This window comes from Oryzias melastigma, linkage group LG17 (assembly GCF_002922805.2).
Source record: "Oryzias melastigma strain HK-1 linkage group LG17, ASM292280v2, whole genome shotgun sequence".
Lineage (NCBI taxonomy): Eukaryota > Metazoa > Chordata > Actinopteri > Beloniformes > Adrianichthyidae > Oryzias > Oryzias melastigma.
In genome coordinates, this window is record NC_050528.1 from 22,862,304 (window position 1) to 22,878,061 (window position 15,758).

General features: G+C 38.4%; 1 protein-coding gene across 1 annotated transcript; it reads left to right on the forward strand.

Annotated features, from left to right (window-relative positions):
- The first annotated feature begins 1,860 nt into the window (after window positions 1–1,860).
- On the forward strand, window positions 1,861–15,211 carry ap1g2 (adaptor related protein complex 1 subunit gamma 2). Its single transcript, XM_024273522.2, has 22 exons — window positions 1,861–2,014; window positions 2,537–2,739; window positions 4,469–4,593; window positions 4,679–4,820; window positions 5,179–5,275; window positions 5,358–5,434; window positions 5,513–5,608; window positions 6,987–7,067; window positions 7,227–7,325; window positions 7,413–7,468; window positions 8,169–8,282; window positions 9,036–9,176; window positions 9,448–9,502; window positions 11,253–11,375; window positions 11,526–11,615; window positions 11,722–11,849; window positions 11,938–12,042; window positions 12,128–12,287; window positions 12,392–12,542; window positions 13,174–13,325; window positions 13,758–13,856; window positions 14,015–15,211. Exons 2-22 carry the CDS (start codon window positions 2,539–2,541, stop codon window positions 14,108–14,110), a joined length of 2,388 nt encoding a protein of 795 aa, XP_024129290.1. The 5' UTR covers window positions 1,861–2,014; window positions 2,537–2,538; the 3' UTR covers window positions 14,111–15,211.
- The last annotated feature ends 547 nt before the right edge of the window (window positions 15,212–15,758 follow it).

Genomic DNA, 15,758 nt, shown 5'->3' on the forward strand with positions numbered 1-15,758 from the left:
CAGGAAACACAATAAACAGAACTGTTTTCATGTTAATTGTTCATCAGTTTTAACCTGTTGGTATCCAGTCTATCAAATTTATTCGATTCTAATCAACACTCATCGCTTGAGTTTATCCACATGTGCATATGTAAAATTTCTTGGACCATTTGTAATCTCTCTCTTTTTCAAATGCTTATAGAGACGTTTAGAGAAATAGTGCCTGGAGTAGTGTCACAGAGTGTGATTTTATTTTATTTTTTTTTTCCATCTCCTGGTATGTCAGGAGCTTTTTCCATCTATGTCCTCATTCTTGCAGTGATTTAACTCCTTACACTTTAATACAGTGTTTTCCTTATTGCAAACACGTGTTTTAATTATGCTTTTTGAGAAGCATATGACCAAAAAATATATTTGAATTATTTTCTTTTCATTGGGGCTTTCTAATCTCCTCTGATGTTTTCTCAGCTGGCAGGTGCACATGATGAGCAAACAGTCTGGCTCTTCTCTCAGGGCTGAACCGTTTCCTGCCTCTCAGGCTGTTTTATTCTGCTTCAAAACTACAACATCCAGCATTTCTGTCAGGCCAGCAATGGTTTAGCCTAGAAAAAAAACCTGCAACATCTGCAACTGCATTTGCCTTTAATCAATGATTTGTACATTTGTGGCCTCACTGTTGCTAGGCAGATTATTCTGCAGATGAATGCAATGTTCCATTCAATAAAATGAACCAACTTTTTACCATCACTCCTATTGCTATTTATTAGAAAATCAAGCTTATGAATTTAGAAAATGTTTGTACCATTTTATTTGTTAAAGTTTTTGTCTGATTGTATTTTGTTTAAAAGATCCTTAAGATGTTATAAAAGAAAAAAAAGTATGAAATGGTGTTATTTTTTTTAAAGGGCTGGAATAAAAAAAGGAGTAGGTGGGGGCTGCTTTTGTTTTCTGGCTTCATCATGAATTTTTCATTTGCTGGTTGGAGCGTCTGACCTAAATACGCTGACGTCCTCCTGCACCGAGTGATCCGATTGCGGAAGTGAATGCACAGGTATGAAAAGCCGGAGGTGCTCCATGTGAATCAAGACAGCAGTGTGGGCATCAGACAGGAAATCGTGATGCGGTACTTTCGAAGTAAAAGCCTGACACACCTCCAAGAAAAAAAAAGTAGACATTGTGATATCAAGTAAGATAATTGTATTTCTAATCATCTGAACAAATACTTGATTAAAGCAGAATATCCGTTCTTAATATAGTTTTGCCAAAATTTTCTTTCTGATCCACCAAATTAGAGTTTTGCGGTGGATTAGGATCATCCTGACTTAATCAAGTTACCAGAAAACCCAAATAACAAATACAACTAAACACAAATCACCAGTTTAGAAAGCGAAACAAACTTTTAGAGAAAGATTTTTTGAGGGGGATGCTAAAACTCTTTTTTGTCTAATTTTTGGCAAATGGACACAACCATAACAGACCTAAAATGTCAGTTTAATTGCATAAATCAGCAAAGCAAAAAAAATAAAATAAAATAAATAAAAAATAATATACATGTTAATAAAAAGGTAACATTAAAAAAACAACTAGAAACCAAAAATCACTACTTCTGTGATGTAAAATATAATGTATTTTGTGTTATAATTTATTATTATTATTATTGATAGTGTTGTTATTATTTCTTTTTTTCTAGTTTCCCTTGTGTATTAGAACCAGAAGGATTCCATGTCTTATTTGTTTATTTATTTATTTATTTTGAATATCCTGATAGATTAACGTTATAATAAAAATATAAAAAACATTAGCATATTTGAAAAAAAAGAAGAATTACCTAAATTAAATCAGTCTAAAGTAAATAAAATGTTTTTTTCAGGCACGTGGCTTTTATTCTGAAAATTCAAGGAGGAAGTGGGGTGTTTGCCTGCGACATTTTGACACAATCTTCATGGATTTCTCGCGTTTGGATGTCCAGCCAAGTAACAGCGGCCGAGTGTGAACTGCACTGCGTTCCTTTCTACACACAGGCACCTGTATTGAGGTACGCTGTCATTTTGTAACACAAACAGCCCTCCCGACAGACTTTCACAGTAAGGGGCTTCGCTTTTTAGCCCACCTGACAACTGACAGCATCCGCGCGGAGGTTAGCTCGCTTGTGTCGGTTGGCTAGCCTCCGGCTTTCTGCTCTGACCACAACACCCAGTGTTATGTTAACTTGTGAGTCCAAAAGAATTCGTGTTTGTTACATTTTCTACATCAGAAAAAGTCGTATAATTGTAAAATAAACTCGACAGAAAATGCTTAACAGAAAACCCATTCTTACTCCAGTGACACCACAGACTTGGTAAATACAGAATTCATGTTTTGGGGTAAAACTCCTCAATTTTTGTGATTTGACTCACAAGTTTTCCAATATAATTAGAGATGAGAAATGTCATAAACCTAAAGAGCAAAAACAAAGAATTACAGGAAGTTAAACACTGTTTGAATGTTAAATTATGGTATATATTTTAACACATTTCCTCCCTCCCCTTCCCTCTCTTGTTCTCCTCCACACACACAGCCATGTCCCCATCAGTCCCCCTACAGGAGATGATCCGGGCCATCCGGTCAGCCAGGACTCAGTGTGAGGAGCGGGGCGTCATCCAGAGGGAGTGTGCTGCCATCCGGGCTCAGTTCAGGCAAACCGATAATGGGGGGCGCTCACACAACCTGGCCAAGCTTCTCTATGTGCACATGTTGGGTTACCCCGCCCATTTTGGTCAGGTGAGGGGATTTGGGCTAAGTCCAGTCATGAGTTTGGGTGGTATGAATGTGGAAGGAATCATAGCTGAGTTCTGGATGCTTCTACGTTTAACCTCCTGACTACCAGCAATGCAAACTTCTAAACCTGAATGTCTCCCAACCACTACATATAAATGAATGAACTCCTTTAAGTATCTACAGAGGACATTTGGAGCTTTCTTAATTGTACCAAATGTGAAGATTTTGGTTTAAAGTTGCACTCCAATCACCGTATGATTTATTTTAAATCATGCAACATTAACTTTTTTGAGTATTATGTTGATTTCTCATGAAAAACCCTCCCAAAAGTGATATTTTGATCCATTCACGCATTGTTGAGAATTCCTCTAAAACCCTGCACTCTGAGCACCAGCTCCTCCCAATCATTGACAGTACATAGAGAGAACTGGACTGATCATCCCCTCCCCCCACGTTTCAAACAGGAAGTACCCGCTGGTCCCAGAAAGCCAAAATCCAATAGACTTATATTGAGACATAAACAGCTGTTACTCAGTCATTCTGTTTCTCAGAATAACTATTCTTGTTCTGGTGTCTCTTTTAACATGTTCTTGCTGAACCTAGTTGTTTTTTCACAATATATTTTCTTTATTGCAAATTATTCAAATTCTAAACTGGCCAATCAGATGTCTATTAAGAGTATGTGTTTCCCGCTGGCCCCACTGAAGCGTTTGAAAATTTGATTGACAGATTGTCTGACCAATCACTGCTTACTAATGTCTTCTGGTCCCAAAATGGTGAAATCGGGCAAAAATGGCGACTGAATTGACTTAATTTCATTGGAACCCGTGGTAACAGCCTTCTTCCATCATATCAATGCTTCCAATCCGCAAAAAAGAACAGGTCCTCACATTATGACGATCATAAAGTGGGGATCCGCTACTTCCAGGAAGAGTCTTCCCAGTTATCTCTAATTTATATACTTCTTCAAACGACATTTTTTTTCATCCGTACTCCATTTTATTTCTTAACAATCTTTTAAGATGTCGACTATTATGAGAATAATGCTACAAGAACATGTTCAAGGCACAACTTTCATTAGAGTAGGGCTTCAACAAAAATTAACAGGACAGTTTTGTTTTTCCTCGGGTAGTATGGAGACCTTTATTCCTTATCTTCATACAATTAAAAAAAAAAATATTCAGCCTTTATTTTATTCAGGAAATCTAACTGAGATTAGATCTTTTTTTAAGGGAAACCTGGGACATAAGGCAACATCACAAGAAGATAAATAGTTAAAACAATAAAGTCGAAATAAAATACAATTAAAAAAAAACACCCTAACAATAATTAAAAGGTTAATCATGAGTAATACAGTCAATATTGCTTATGCCACTTTTTACATACATTTGACGTATATGGCATAAGCAATATGTATAAAGATAAGGAACAAGGGGCTCTACAGTAGTCAGGAGGTTCAAGCACTTTTAGCAACATGGAATATGTTAAAACAAAATCGTGGGAGTGTAATGTTGTTCTTTAACATTTTGCCTGCTATCAAAACACTTCTCCCTTGAGTAAGCCATGTCAAAATCTGACTATTTATTCTAAGTAGGCCACTGAATCCTTTCCAACTCAACAACGCTGCTGCTGCCTCGGTTTGCCGTTTGCAGCGGGGAAGGAGCAGCTCTCCCCTTCAGGCCTTTTGCGCTTTCAGCGGCTCGCCGTTTCACCGAGTTGTTCCTTTTTTTAGATGGAGTGCGTTCGCATGATCGCCAGTCCTCGCTACAGTGAGAAGCGAGTGGGATATCTGGGAGCCATGATGCTCCTGGACGAGAAGCAGGACGCCAGCCTACTCATCACCAACTCTATCAAGAAGTACAGAACATTTTGGTACTTTTTATTTTTTTTTTTACATTTTGCACATTTACTAACAGCGTATTTGTGAATCTGTGTTGTCCAGTGACCTTTCTCACAGTAACCAGTACGTGCAGTCTCTGGCTTTGTGCACACTGGCCTGCATGGGTTCGGCTGAGATGTGCCGGGATCTGGCGCCGGAGATCGACAGGCTGCTGCAGTCTGCTAACTCCTACATTAAGAAAAAGGTGAGCGCCTCTGCATCCTGACATTTCTCCAGAAGAAATGAGGTCATTGCAGGGTGTGAGAGGATGCCTGTTGTTACAAAGTTAGAGAAACACAATCGTATCAAGATATTCAACTTAAAAGAATGTGGAAATTCTGAGAGATCTCTTTAAAAGTGCTTCAAATGATCAAGATCTCGTAGTTCCTCACTCCCACAGGCGTCCTACTGATACTTATGTGATTGTATGCAATCAATCTTCTTTAAGGCGGTGATATTGTAGGGCTTTGCTTCAGTCCAATTTTAAAAAAGTCTGTTAATAACTACTATGAACATGTAGAGATTGGTCTGTAGGAAATCCATTATGATGCTTTTTCTTTTAGGCGGCTTTATGTGCCGTTCACATCGTAAGAAAAGTCCAGGATCTAGGAGAGCTCTTCATCCCTGCTGCTCGTTCCCTTCTCAGTGAGAAGAATCACGGTTAGTAGGTCCTAAGTGTGTAATGAACTCTAATAACCTGGACTCTGATGTATCTAAATGTTTGGATGGGGTTCATCCACAGGTGTGCTGCACGGCGCTGTGGTGCTCATCACCGAGCTATGTGAGCGGAACCCAGAAACGCTGAAACGCTTCAGAAAGGTGCGATTTGGACTCACATGTTAGGCTGGGCTCTCTTTGTTGTGTTGTAACTGTTTTGTGTTGTTTTTTTTATTTCAGACGGTGCCAGATCTAGTTCAGATCATGAAAGGCCTGATCATTTCAGGGTATTCTCCAGAGCACGATGTGTCTGGAATCAGTGATCCTTTCCTTCAGGTGAGCTGCAGCTCCGCCATTTTTTTAACACCACAGCCACATTTGTGTATTATTAATCCAAACATGTGTACTTTTCACACTCAAGGGTCCACCAGCTCATTTGCTAATCAAAGTCCTTTAAAGACGTACTACAATGAAAATTGTGCTTTTAGTGTTTTTGATTTGTTCTTATAACATTTTCTTGTGATGCAGGACAAAATAATTTTAAAATTAAACTGTGTTTTTGAGAATTTCTTTATTCTTTATAGATTTTACTCCAGGGCAAACTTATCATCATTTTTGTGATCTATTTACTGATTCTATAAGTACATCCTTTGACATGTAATGTCTACTTAAATGCACACGTCTTTAAACATGGTCTTTTTCTGGGATAAGAATTTAGTTTAAAGACCCACTTTGATGAAAATTGTGTTTTTAACATGTTCTTGTGGCATTGTTCTCATGATGGAGGACAAATGAAAAGAAAATAATCCTAAAATTGAATTTCAGAAGATTTCTGTATACATGTTGCTTTGAAACAAGAGCAGACGAAAAGATGACATTAAAAAAAAAAAAGTATTTGTGACAGAAAATTAGGGGTGCAGGGAAAAATCGATTTGGTCATATATCGCGATATTTCATTTGGTGATAATGGTATTGATTTAAAATGCTGATAAGATGATATTTTATTAATTATTTGTGGCAGCACAATGCACTTTGAGCAGCTCTACACGGCACCAGAACAGCAAGATCTCGCAAGAGCCTGCTTGTATTAAATGTTCAATCTCGTTGGTTAAGTCAGCCTCACGGTTTTTGTTATGAGACATGTACTACATAGTGTGACTTTGTTTTTTTTTCTAAGTCGTACTTTTAAAAAAAAAAAAAAAAAAAGTATACCTGTTCTGGTTCTGTCTTGGGATATATCGCGATATGTATCGCTGGACGTGTATCGTGATATGTATCGTATCGCCAGATTATTGCCAATGCAAACCCCTATAAAAATAAACTGGGTGGGTCACAAGCTCCCTTCTCCAAGCTCAATGGAGAGGAGAAGGGGGTGGAGTAACTCTGCACAAACGGTCCCGCCCACAACTTAAATTTTTAATGAACACTTGCTACTCTGCAGAAACTACGTCCTAATAAATGAGACAGGCTTTTAATTTTTTCCTAAAATCACCATAATCCTAATTAAAAGACAACTGGGAACCTTTTTTTACATTAGATCAAAAAATAATCAGAGTGGTACTTTAAACACTAACTCCTGTTTTCCTTTTTGTCTTAAAGGATTGCAATTTTACACAAACTTTTAAAACGAAACATTCTTTTTTTAAGTTATACTTGTAACTGCTTATCTTTGACTTTGAAAATAAGCTGACCTCTCTCTTGCCTCCATGATTAGGTACGCATCCTGAGATTGCTGAGAATCCTCGGCCGCAACAGTGAATCTGCAAGTGATGCTATGAACGACCTCTTAGCTCAGGTTTGCTCTTCACTTCTACCAGACGTTTGATTTAATATCAGACAAATGGAAACAGTCCTTCTGTGTGTTTAGGTTTTAGTGTAGTTATGGCTGAAGCAAATCCTATAGTAAAAAAGAAAAATGAGTGAATTTTTGCCTTTATATCATTTGCCTTCCAAGGTGGCGACCAACACTGATAGCACCAAGACTGTGGGCAACGCTGTGCTTTACGAGACTGTTCTCACCGTTCTGGATATCAAGTCAGAGAGCGGCCTCAGGGTGAGAGACAGGGACTCTTCCAATCACGTTCATACAGATGAGGGGATGCTCCATATCTGACTCGTTAATGCTTTTTTTGATCCATAGGTTCTGGCCGTCAACATTCTTGGCAGATTTCTCTTGAACAGCGACAGAAACATTCGGTGGGTGCCTGTTTTCTGTTTTTCGTTCCTCTAATATATCTCCTTTTACCCCTAAGTCAGTTCCCATCTTCATTCCACGAGGCCGACAGCAATCTCAGCTGCCAAAGAGACGAACCTCCTCCCAGCAGGCTGACTAATCGCTCTCCTCTGAAGCCGCTGGAGGGCTCCTGTCTGTCCTCAGTCTGATCTCTTTATTTCGGGTCATGTCTCATTCAGTAGAGAGGAGGGCTTCTGCAGGTTCCTAGATCTTTGTTGTTACTGTTTCAGACTGACAGGTCTTACTGGTTTCCTTCAACAGGTCTGTAACTGGTTTATTCCTGTCAGACTTGTCTGGCTGGATATCTGCCCCACATTAAAGACTCACTCTGATGAAAATGGCGTTTTTAACATGTTCTTGTGATATTTTACTGATGATGGAAGACGTATATAAAGAAGATTAAGCTTAAAATTGCCTTTCTGATTATTTCTTTATTCAAATTGTTGTCTAAAAAGGCATAATCATAATTAAAAAACACTGGGAACCCCTTCAAAATAGATCAAAAGATAATCCGAGTGGGTGATATGCATGATTAGTCAATTATATATTTTAAAAGTTTATATAGCACTTATTATTCTGATTTGATCATTTATTTCTGTGTTTTATCTCATTAAAACCAAAAGCGTTCATCCGTATTTGCTGCTTTTCTGTGCACATATTTAGGTACATTGCCATGACTTCCCTTCAGAAGATTGTTGGAACGGACCACAATGCAGTGCAGCGCCACCGGGGAACTATAGTAGACTGCCTGAAGGACCAGGATGCATCTGTCAAGCGGTAACTCACCTCATGCTGCCCATTTTTGCATAGATTCAATCTCAAAAGTCCTGATTTCACAAAGTCCTTCTTTTGTGCATCTAAAACATCTGGAAACTCAAGGGAAACGTTTAATAATGTATATAAATGTAGATGTAAAAAATATAAACATTTTTATTTTCTCAAACTTTTTCATTGTTTTTTTTCTGAAGTGTCACGGATTGAAACTAAGTCACTTGCTATGAAGAAATACAGTGGGACAAAAAAGTATTTAGTCAGCCACCAATTGTGCAAATTCTCCCACTTAAAACGATGAGAAAGGCATTGAATTTTCATCAGAGGAGAGACAAAATGAGAAAAAAATCAGCGAAAGCCTCAAAACTTCACTGCTCTAGAGGAGATCTGCATGGAGGAATGGGCCAAAATACCATCAACAGTTTGTCGACTAAGGTCATATAACATAGTATTGACTTGATCTTTTGTTATTGACCAAATACTCATTTACCACCATAATTTGCAAATAATTTATTTAAAAATCAGATTTCCTGGATTTTTTTCCCATTTATGTCTTTCCTGTGATGAAAATTCCAGGCCTCTCTTATCTTTTTCATTGGGAGAATTTACACGCTAGTGGTTCAGATAGCATTCAGAGAGATCTGTGTGTCTCTCGAGGTCACATGATCCCAAATTACAAGGAAAAGAACATCTGTTCATTTGGACTGCGGTGGATTTCAGTTAATTAGCACCTTTAATCTTTGGCTCCCATCCGTCTAGGCGGGCCTTGGAGCTCTCCTTGGCTCTGGTGTCAGCCTCCAACATCCGCTCCATGATAAAGGAACTCCTCCTCTTCCTCTCCTCCTGTCCTCCCGAGCTCAAGGCTCAAGCCACTAGCGGGATATTCATCGCTGCTGAGAGGTAGTATTCACGTATTAAATGTACGCATTGTGTCACGTCGGGCATAAATGTGACTCAGCTGTTGTGTTAAGGCTGGTCTCCACTTGCTTCACTCTACACATGTCTCACTGTCTTAGTAAATGGATTTCTGTGTTTGTGTGACACACTGCTTCATGGCTTCATACATCTGCCTGTTTGTTTGTTTGTGTGTGTGTGGAAGCAGTGCAGTAACTTTTGCAGTTTGCCACTTACACACTGCTCAGCCGGCTGTGTGTGTCTCTGCCTCTGTCAGGTATGCACCCTCCAAGCGCTGGCACATAGACACCATCCTGCATGTCCTCACGACGGTAAATACAAACCCTCACATCCTTTGGGTTCCTCACAGAGACTCACCGACTCCTCTGGTTCGAAAAAAACAAAGAGTTTGATCACTTTAGTCATTAGACAAGTGGAGACAAGTTTGCAACTTCAAAATAAAAAAATAAGATCTAGTGCTAACTAAAAGGGAACAGCTGGATTTCAAACCAAAGGGGGATCGTTCAACAGTGCATGGTGAACGCTACACCCTTTTGTTTCTTGCACTCTCTGCGACGACCCCTCTCTCACTCCTGAATCACGCCACATGTCGCAGTTTATGCAGGCGCAATAAAACCGCTGTTATTTATAAGAAACAATCCATTTCCTCCTCCTTTGAGCGAGAGGGAACATTAATCCAAGCTTTGGTTTAGACAAACTGTATAAAAAACTGATGTAGTTTAAGGTGGTGTGAAATCAGAAATATGCAAGTCATTGGTTTTTGCTGGTTCTTTCAGCTCTGATGACGTCACACAAACTAGCTGAAAAAGGCAAAAATAGACAAATCTGACGTTTTTTAAGACATTGACAATTCTGGACCTCTAAAGATTAGACTTTTTTTTGCTTTATTCCATTTAAAAAAAATCAGGTAATTTAGTTTTGACTGTGTTTTTCAAGATCTTAAACTCCCACAAATGAGAGAGATTTTCAACTCCTAAGAGGATATTTCAGGATTTTTATTGCACAATAACTTTTACTCTTATTTTGGCCTCGACATGTTTACTCGTTAACCAATTGTCACTCTTTAAATCATCTTTTGATCGATTGTAAGTGTTCCCAGTAGTCCTTTTAATTATGATTAAAATAATTAAAAATACATTTTTTAAGGTATAGTTTCTGCAGATCATTAGTCTTTCATTAGAAATTAGAAATATGGCTCCGCCCCATTCCCAGAGCAAGCAGCTTGTGGCTTATTTTCTATGTCACAAATGCAATCTTTTATAACCCACAGTTTTTGGGTTTGCTCCTGACTCATGATATGAATAAAACACTCAGTAATGTAATTTTAAGCTTAACTTTTTTTAAATAAATGTCCTCCAGCTTCCAAAAAGTTAAAAATACCAAAAGCACAATTTTCATCAGAATGAGTCTCTAATGGATATTCAAGGTAATAAACTCAAACAGTATGAGAGACAAAAAATAACCACATTTTTGCTTTTACTGACAACAACTACCTTTCTTTTATCCCTAAACCTTTCTTCTCTGAAATAATCTCCAATTGTTTTGGACTTTTAGTTGAAGGAGACATATTATTACACTTTGGATTATCTTTGAGTCAGGAAAAACTCTTCATCACCTGTATTTCTGAGGTTTTAAACCCTATGTAAATATTTAATGCTCCTAACATTAGATCTTATATAGATACACACCCTGCTGCTCAGTCCTTCATACTTCATCTCTCTCAGAATCATACATTCTTATTGTTTGTAAGATAAGTAGGTAGGAACATGTAATAAGCTATAATAAAAAAGTATTTTATTTTTATCATCTAAAAAATGTGGATCACTGATACTGTTCAAAATAGTGCAATGAACAAATACTGTAACCAGATAACATGAACTGATCGTTGAAACTTCCTCAACTTTTTACAAGTTTGCTTTCATTTAAACAAAAAAAAAAGGGAAATCAATCTGTTTTAGAAACTTTGATGGTCCTAGTTGTTTGTATTAAGACTGAAATTAACCTGTTGACCCACATATTCAGTCTTATCTAATAGCGTTTGTGTTATTCCCGTTCTGCCAGGCAGGGGGCGACGTGAGAGATGAAACTGTACCCAACCTGATTCATCTCATCACCAATGCCTCAGAGCTGCACTGCTACACCGTCCACAAGCTGTACCGCGCTCTGGTGACTGACATCTCTCAGGTCTGTATGCAGGTCACCCGCCGCTCCAGAGCAGGGTCTGAACATCCGGGCAGTTTTCCCACCGTTTAAATGATTCAGTGGAATGTAGCTGAAGCAGACGGGGTTATTTTGGGATTTAAGTAGTTCTGAACGCAGCTTTCATTCGCACAGCAATCTCTGGTCCAGGTGGCGTGCTGGTGTATAGGAGAATACGGGGACCTGCTGCTCAAAGGAGAGTGCCAGGAAACCGAACCTGTACAGGCAAGTGGAGAATTTCTGCTTGTTTGTCAAATGCAAGTAAAATAGCAGTGGAAGTCAAGAAATGTTCAGGTCAGATTTTTACCAAGTGGACATGTTTGTTGATCAGGTGTCAGAGGACGATGTCCTGGACGCCTTGGAAACAGTTCTGCAGTCGCACATGTCGTCCTCGACAACCAGAGGCTTTGCTCTCACCGCCACCATGAAGCTGAGCACACGTATCACAGACAACGTGGAGTAAGAACTCCTTTGATGGTTGCTCATTTCAATGTGGACACGAGCTGTAGCGTCACATCAGAACTAAGGTCGTTTTTGTCTTCGTCAGCCGGATCCGGAGCATCGTGAGCATCTACGGGAGTTGCATCGATGTGGAGCTCCAACAGAGAGCAGTGGAGTACAACGCACTCTTCAAGAAATACGACCACATGAGGTAGACGAGCCGATCTTTGCTTTCTTTAAAAATAAAGTGCGTTTCTATTTTTAAAAAAGATCTTTAAAAGTCGTCTTCTCTGTAGGGCAGCAGTTCTGGAGAGGATGCCCCTGATGGAGAGAAATTCCTCTGGAAATACCAACGGGGAGGCAACCGCGGAGACCATCACCGAAACCAACTCCTCCAAAGTTACACAAGAAGACAGAGTGCCAGCGCCGCCGCCGCAGCAGCAGCCCGCCAAACAGGTGAAGTCATCACACTCAAGCAGCAAACACACACTCTGTCTATTCATTCATATTTGTGAGCATTCAAATGATCCTCGTACTTTCTGTTTGCTGCTTCTTCTCAGACATACGATCTGTTAGATCTACTCGGAGGCTCTTCTGAGCCTCTGCAGCAAATCCCTGCAGCTCAGACCCTCCCCATCAATACATCTGGCTCTGCTGGAGGAGACCTGCTGGACCTGCTGGGCGGGCTGGAACCAAGTCCTGCAACACCCGGTCTGTCCTACAGTCGCGACACTACAAAAACAAGCCCCTTAGAAATGAGTCAAACATTCTCACCCCATTGGCAGACTTTGTTTTAATTAGAGAGAAAAAAGTCCTACTTTAAGAAAAAAAGATTTTTGCGATTGAAAATCTTATTTTTTTTCTTGCAAGAGAGAAAATAAAACACTTTTTTTATAGGCCGTTTTACTTTCTTAAGATTCAGTTTTTGCAATGTAGCACTGGGTGAGACAACCGAAATATTTGTTTTCAAAATCTTTTTTATGAAGTAATGAAAAAAAGTCACCTAACTAGTAGCATAAAACTGAATAAAGGTGGAACCCTAGTAATAAAGTTGTGATTTCTCACATTAAAAATAAGTGGGTGGATTTTTTTATTTATTTTTGTGCCTAAAAAAAATAAAAATATGAATTGCAATGGAAAATTGATTTGATAAATAAGTTTGTTTTGTTTTAATTGATTGAAAATAAATCAGTCTATATTTTTTATACCCAGCCTCACAAACAAGCAAAAAAAGACCTGAAAATTAAAATTGTAACTATTTAGAGTCTTTTATTGTCAGTTCTTGTCTTTTTTTGTCAGTTTTTTTATTATGAAACATCGTCTAAATTCTTGTCGTCCACAGCTCCCTCAGTGACGGTGTACGAGAAAGATGGCGTCACTTTGACACTAAGTTGTGAGCAGCAGTCAGACTCGTCCTTGGCTGTTACGCTCACAGCCACCAACGCCTCCGAGTCAGACATCAGCGGCTTCACCCTGCAGGCCGCAGTGCCCAAGGTTTGTTTAACCCTGAAGGAGAATGTTTTCACCCTGTTGGCCTTCAATTCACTTTCTGAAAACTCTCTCCGAGTTTTGGACATGTACGTGTGGCATTTTTCTTATAAAAGAGAACAAATGTAATAAGAAATCCTTCCGTTTTTGCATTTCGTACTTGATATTTTAGAAAATATCAAGTACTCTTAGTAATATCTTTCTTACTGTAAAATGAAATAATAATAAACTTTCTCACATCGTTGGTAATAAGACAAACTTTGATAGTTTCTGTAAAAACAATCGAATCTATCTTTGTTTACAAAAGTCACTTGAACTGTTTTTGCTAGTAAAATAATAGTTCTTTCTCAATGAGCTTTTGCTGGAGGACAGAATTTGAGCAAACTTCAGTTGAGATGTGTCTTGTAGTTAGTTTTTTTTTCTTTTATCGCCCTCCAGAGTGTGCAGTTAAACATGAAGGCCCCCAGCAGGGACTCTCTGCCTGCACGAGGTGCAGCTCAAATGACCCAGCTGGTGATGCTCAACAACCCAAACAAGGTGGGTGTGGCGCATGAAAACACACAAACAAAGCTGCTGTTTAAAGATGATCGCTTAAGGAAGAAATGTCTTTGCCAACTTCAAATTTCCTGTGACTTTTATCTAAAACACGTGGTATTTTTCAGCAAATAAATGAATCACCCCGACATACCTTTCAGGTTAATCTGAAAATGAGGATCCGCATCTCCTACACCAGGCAAGGATCGGCCTTTCAGGATATGGTTCAGGTCGACTCCCTTCCCGGACTCTCTTAAAAAGAAAACTGTTTGAGCTCTCTGCATCGAGATATTTCAATGAAATCATCTGGTTTTTAGAATGTCTCAAATTGGACAAACTCAGAGGAACAACATCGTTTTTTGTTTTTTTTTAAAGCCAAAACTTCAAATCACTGTGTGAGAAACCCAGATCAGTCCTTCATGTGTGGGATGAATCATTTTCTGCATGTGTGTCTTTCATGTCATTTTTGGCCTTTTCTCTCTTCAGCTGCAGCATTATTTTTCACGCTTGGGGTCATCCGTTTGACCCAGATTTAGCTCCGGCACGTTTGATTAACGCCCAAATGGGTCCAGGCTGCACTCCATATCAGCACACCTCCGCCATCTTGTTACCCGTTTTTACCCATGACGAACACTCCTGTTGTGTCATCACACAGAAAAATCGTCTTTACTTTGGTAGTTTGTGCAAGAATTCTGAAGACAGTCTCAGAAATCAGGTTTAATGTACAGTTTGTGCATAAAGAATGTTTCTGTCACGGGAAATCAGAACCGGGTATTTTTTTACTCATCTCCAGTAGAACCTCTGCAGCTTGTAATCACGGAACACACTCAGGAACTAAAGAGCCGAATATATTAGTAGAAAATTATTTTATTCATTATAAAAAAGCCACTTTTCAAAATCTATAGAAATATTGAAGACTAACCTCATTCTCTTCTTTAAATATGGTTCTAGTCTTTAATTTCTGCAAACATATGACTTGAAATACCAGGTTTTATTTGAGAAGAAGGCCCAATACAGTCAAAATACAACAAATATTTAGTTTTTTGAGGCTTTTTAAGACATTTTTGATTAAACTTTAGAAACTTGAAAATGACAGCTTCTTAAGGCCTTTTTAAAAGATTAATAAACTTATTTTTTTTAATTTCTCTTTGATGCTCTCAAAATTTGAAGGAATTGCTGAGTAATCGGTTTGACCTCTGATTATCCACGTATTTCTGTTCACTCCGAACTTCAATTTACTTTGAAGGTTTGATCTTAAAAACTGGAAAATTAGTTTTTTTTGAATTGATTAATTATTTTTTGCATTTAACCACAAAAAGTGAGTTTTGGAGTCACATTAATGCAGAAAAGAGACAAAATATCACAGATTTTGACTATAAAGCACCACTTTTTCAGTCAACCTGGAAAAAAAAAAAAAATTCTAGTCACTGAGAGACAATAACAAATGTTTGTGAAGCACTCCCTTTAAATTCCCTGAAGTTCTTTCCCGTTTTTGCACTTCAAAGAGTAGAAATAATTCTGACAACTAAACCTCCGCTCATGTATGTATCAGCCAATCCATTGCACTATAATTTAACTGTCATTTTTTTGGTGAAGGATTCTAAACATGATTGTATTTGCAGCTCTCGCTTGTATTAAGCTGGTGTTTGACCTCAGATTTATTTTTTGTTTCTTTCCTGTGCCTTTTCTTACTGTATAAAATAGAATTATCCACTCCCTGGCCAAATAAAAAGTCAGCGTGTTGTTTTAAAACTGCAGTGCTATTTTTTAAAAATAATCTTTTATTCAAAAGGGCGTCAATCTGTGAAAATGATGTCATGGTCCTGAAACCACTTTCACTTTGAACCTATTAGGATATTTGTTGATTGATCTACCCAAACCTCTTGTTTACAGCAATAGATGGTA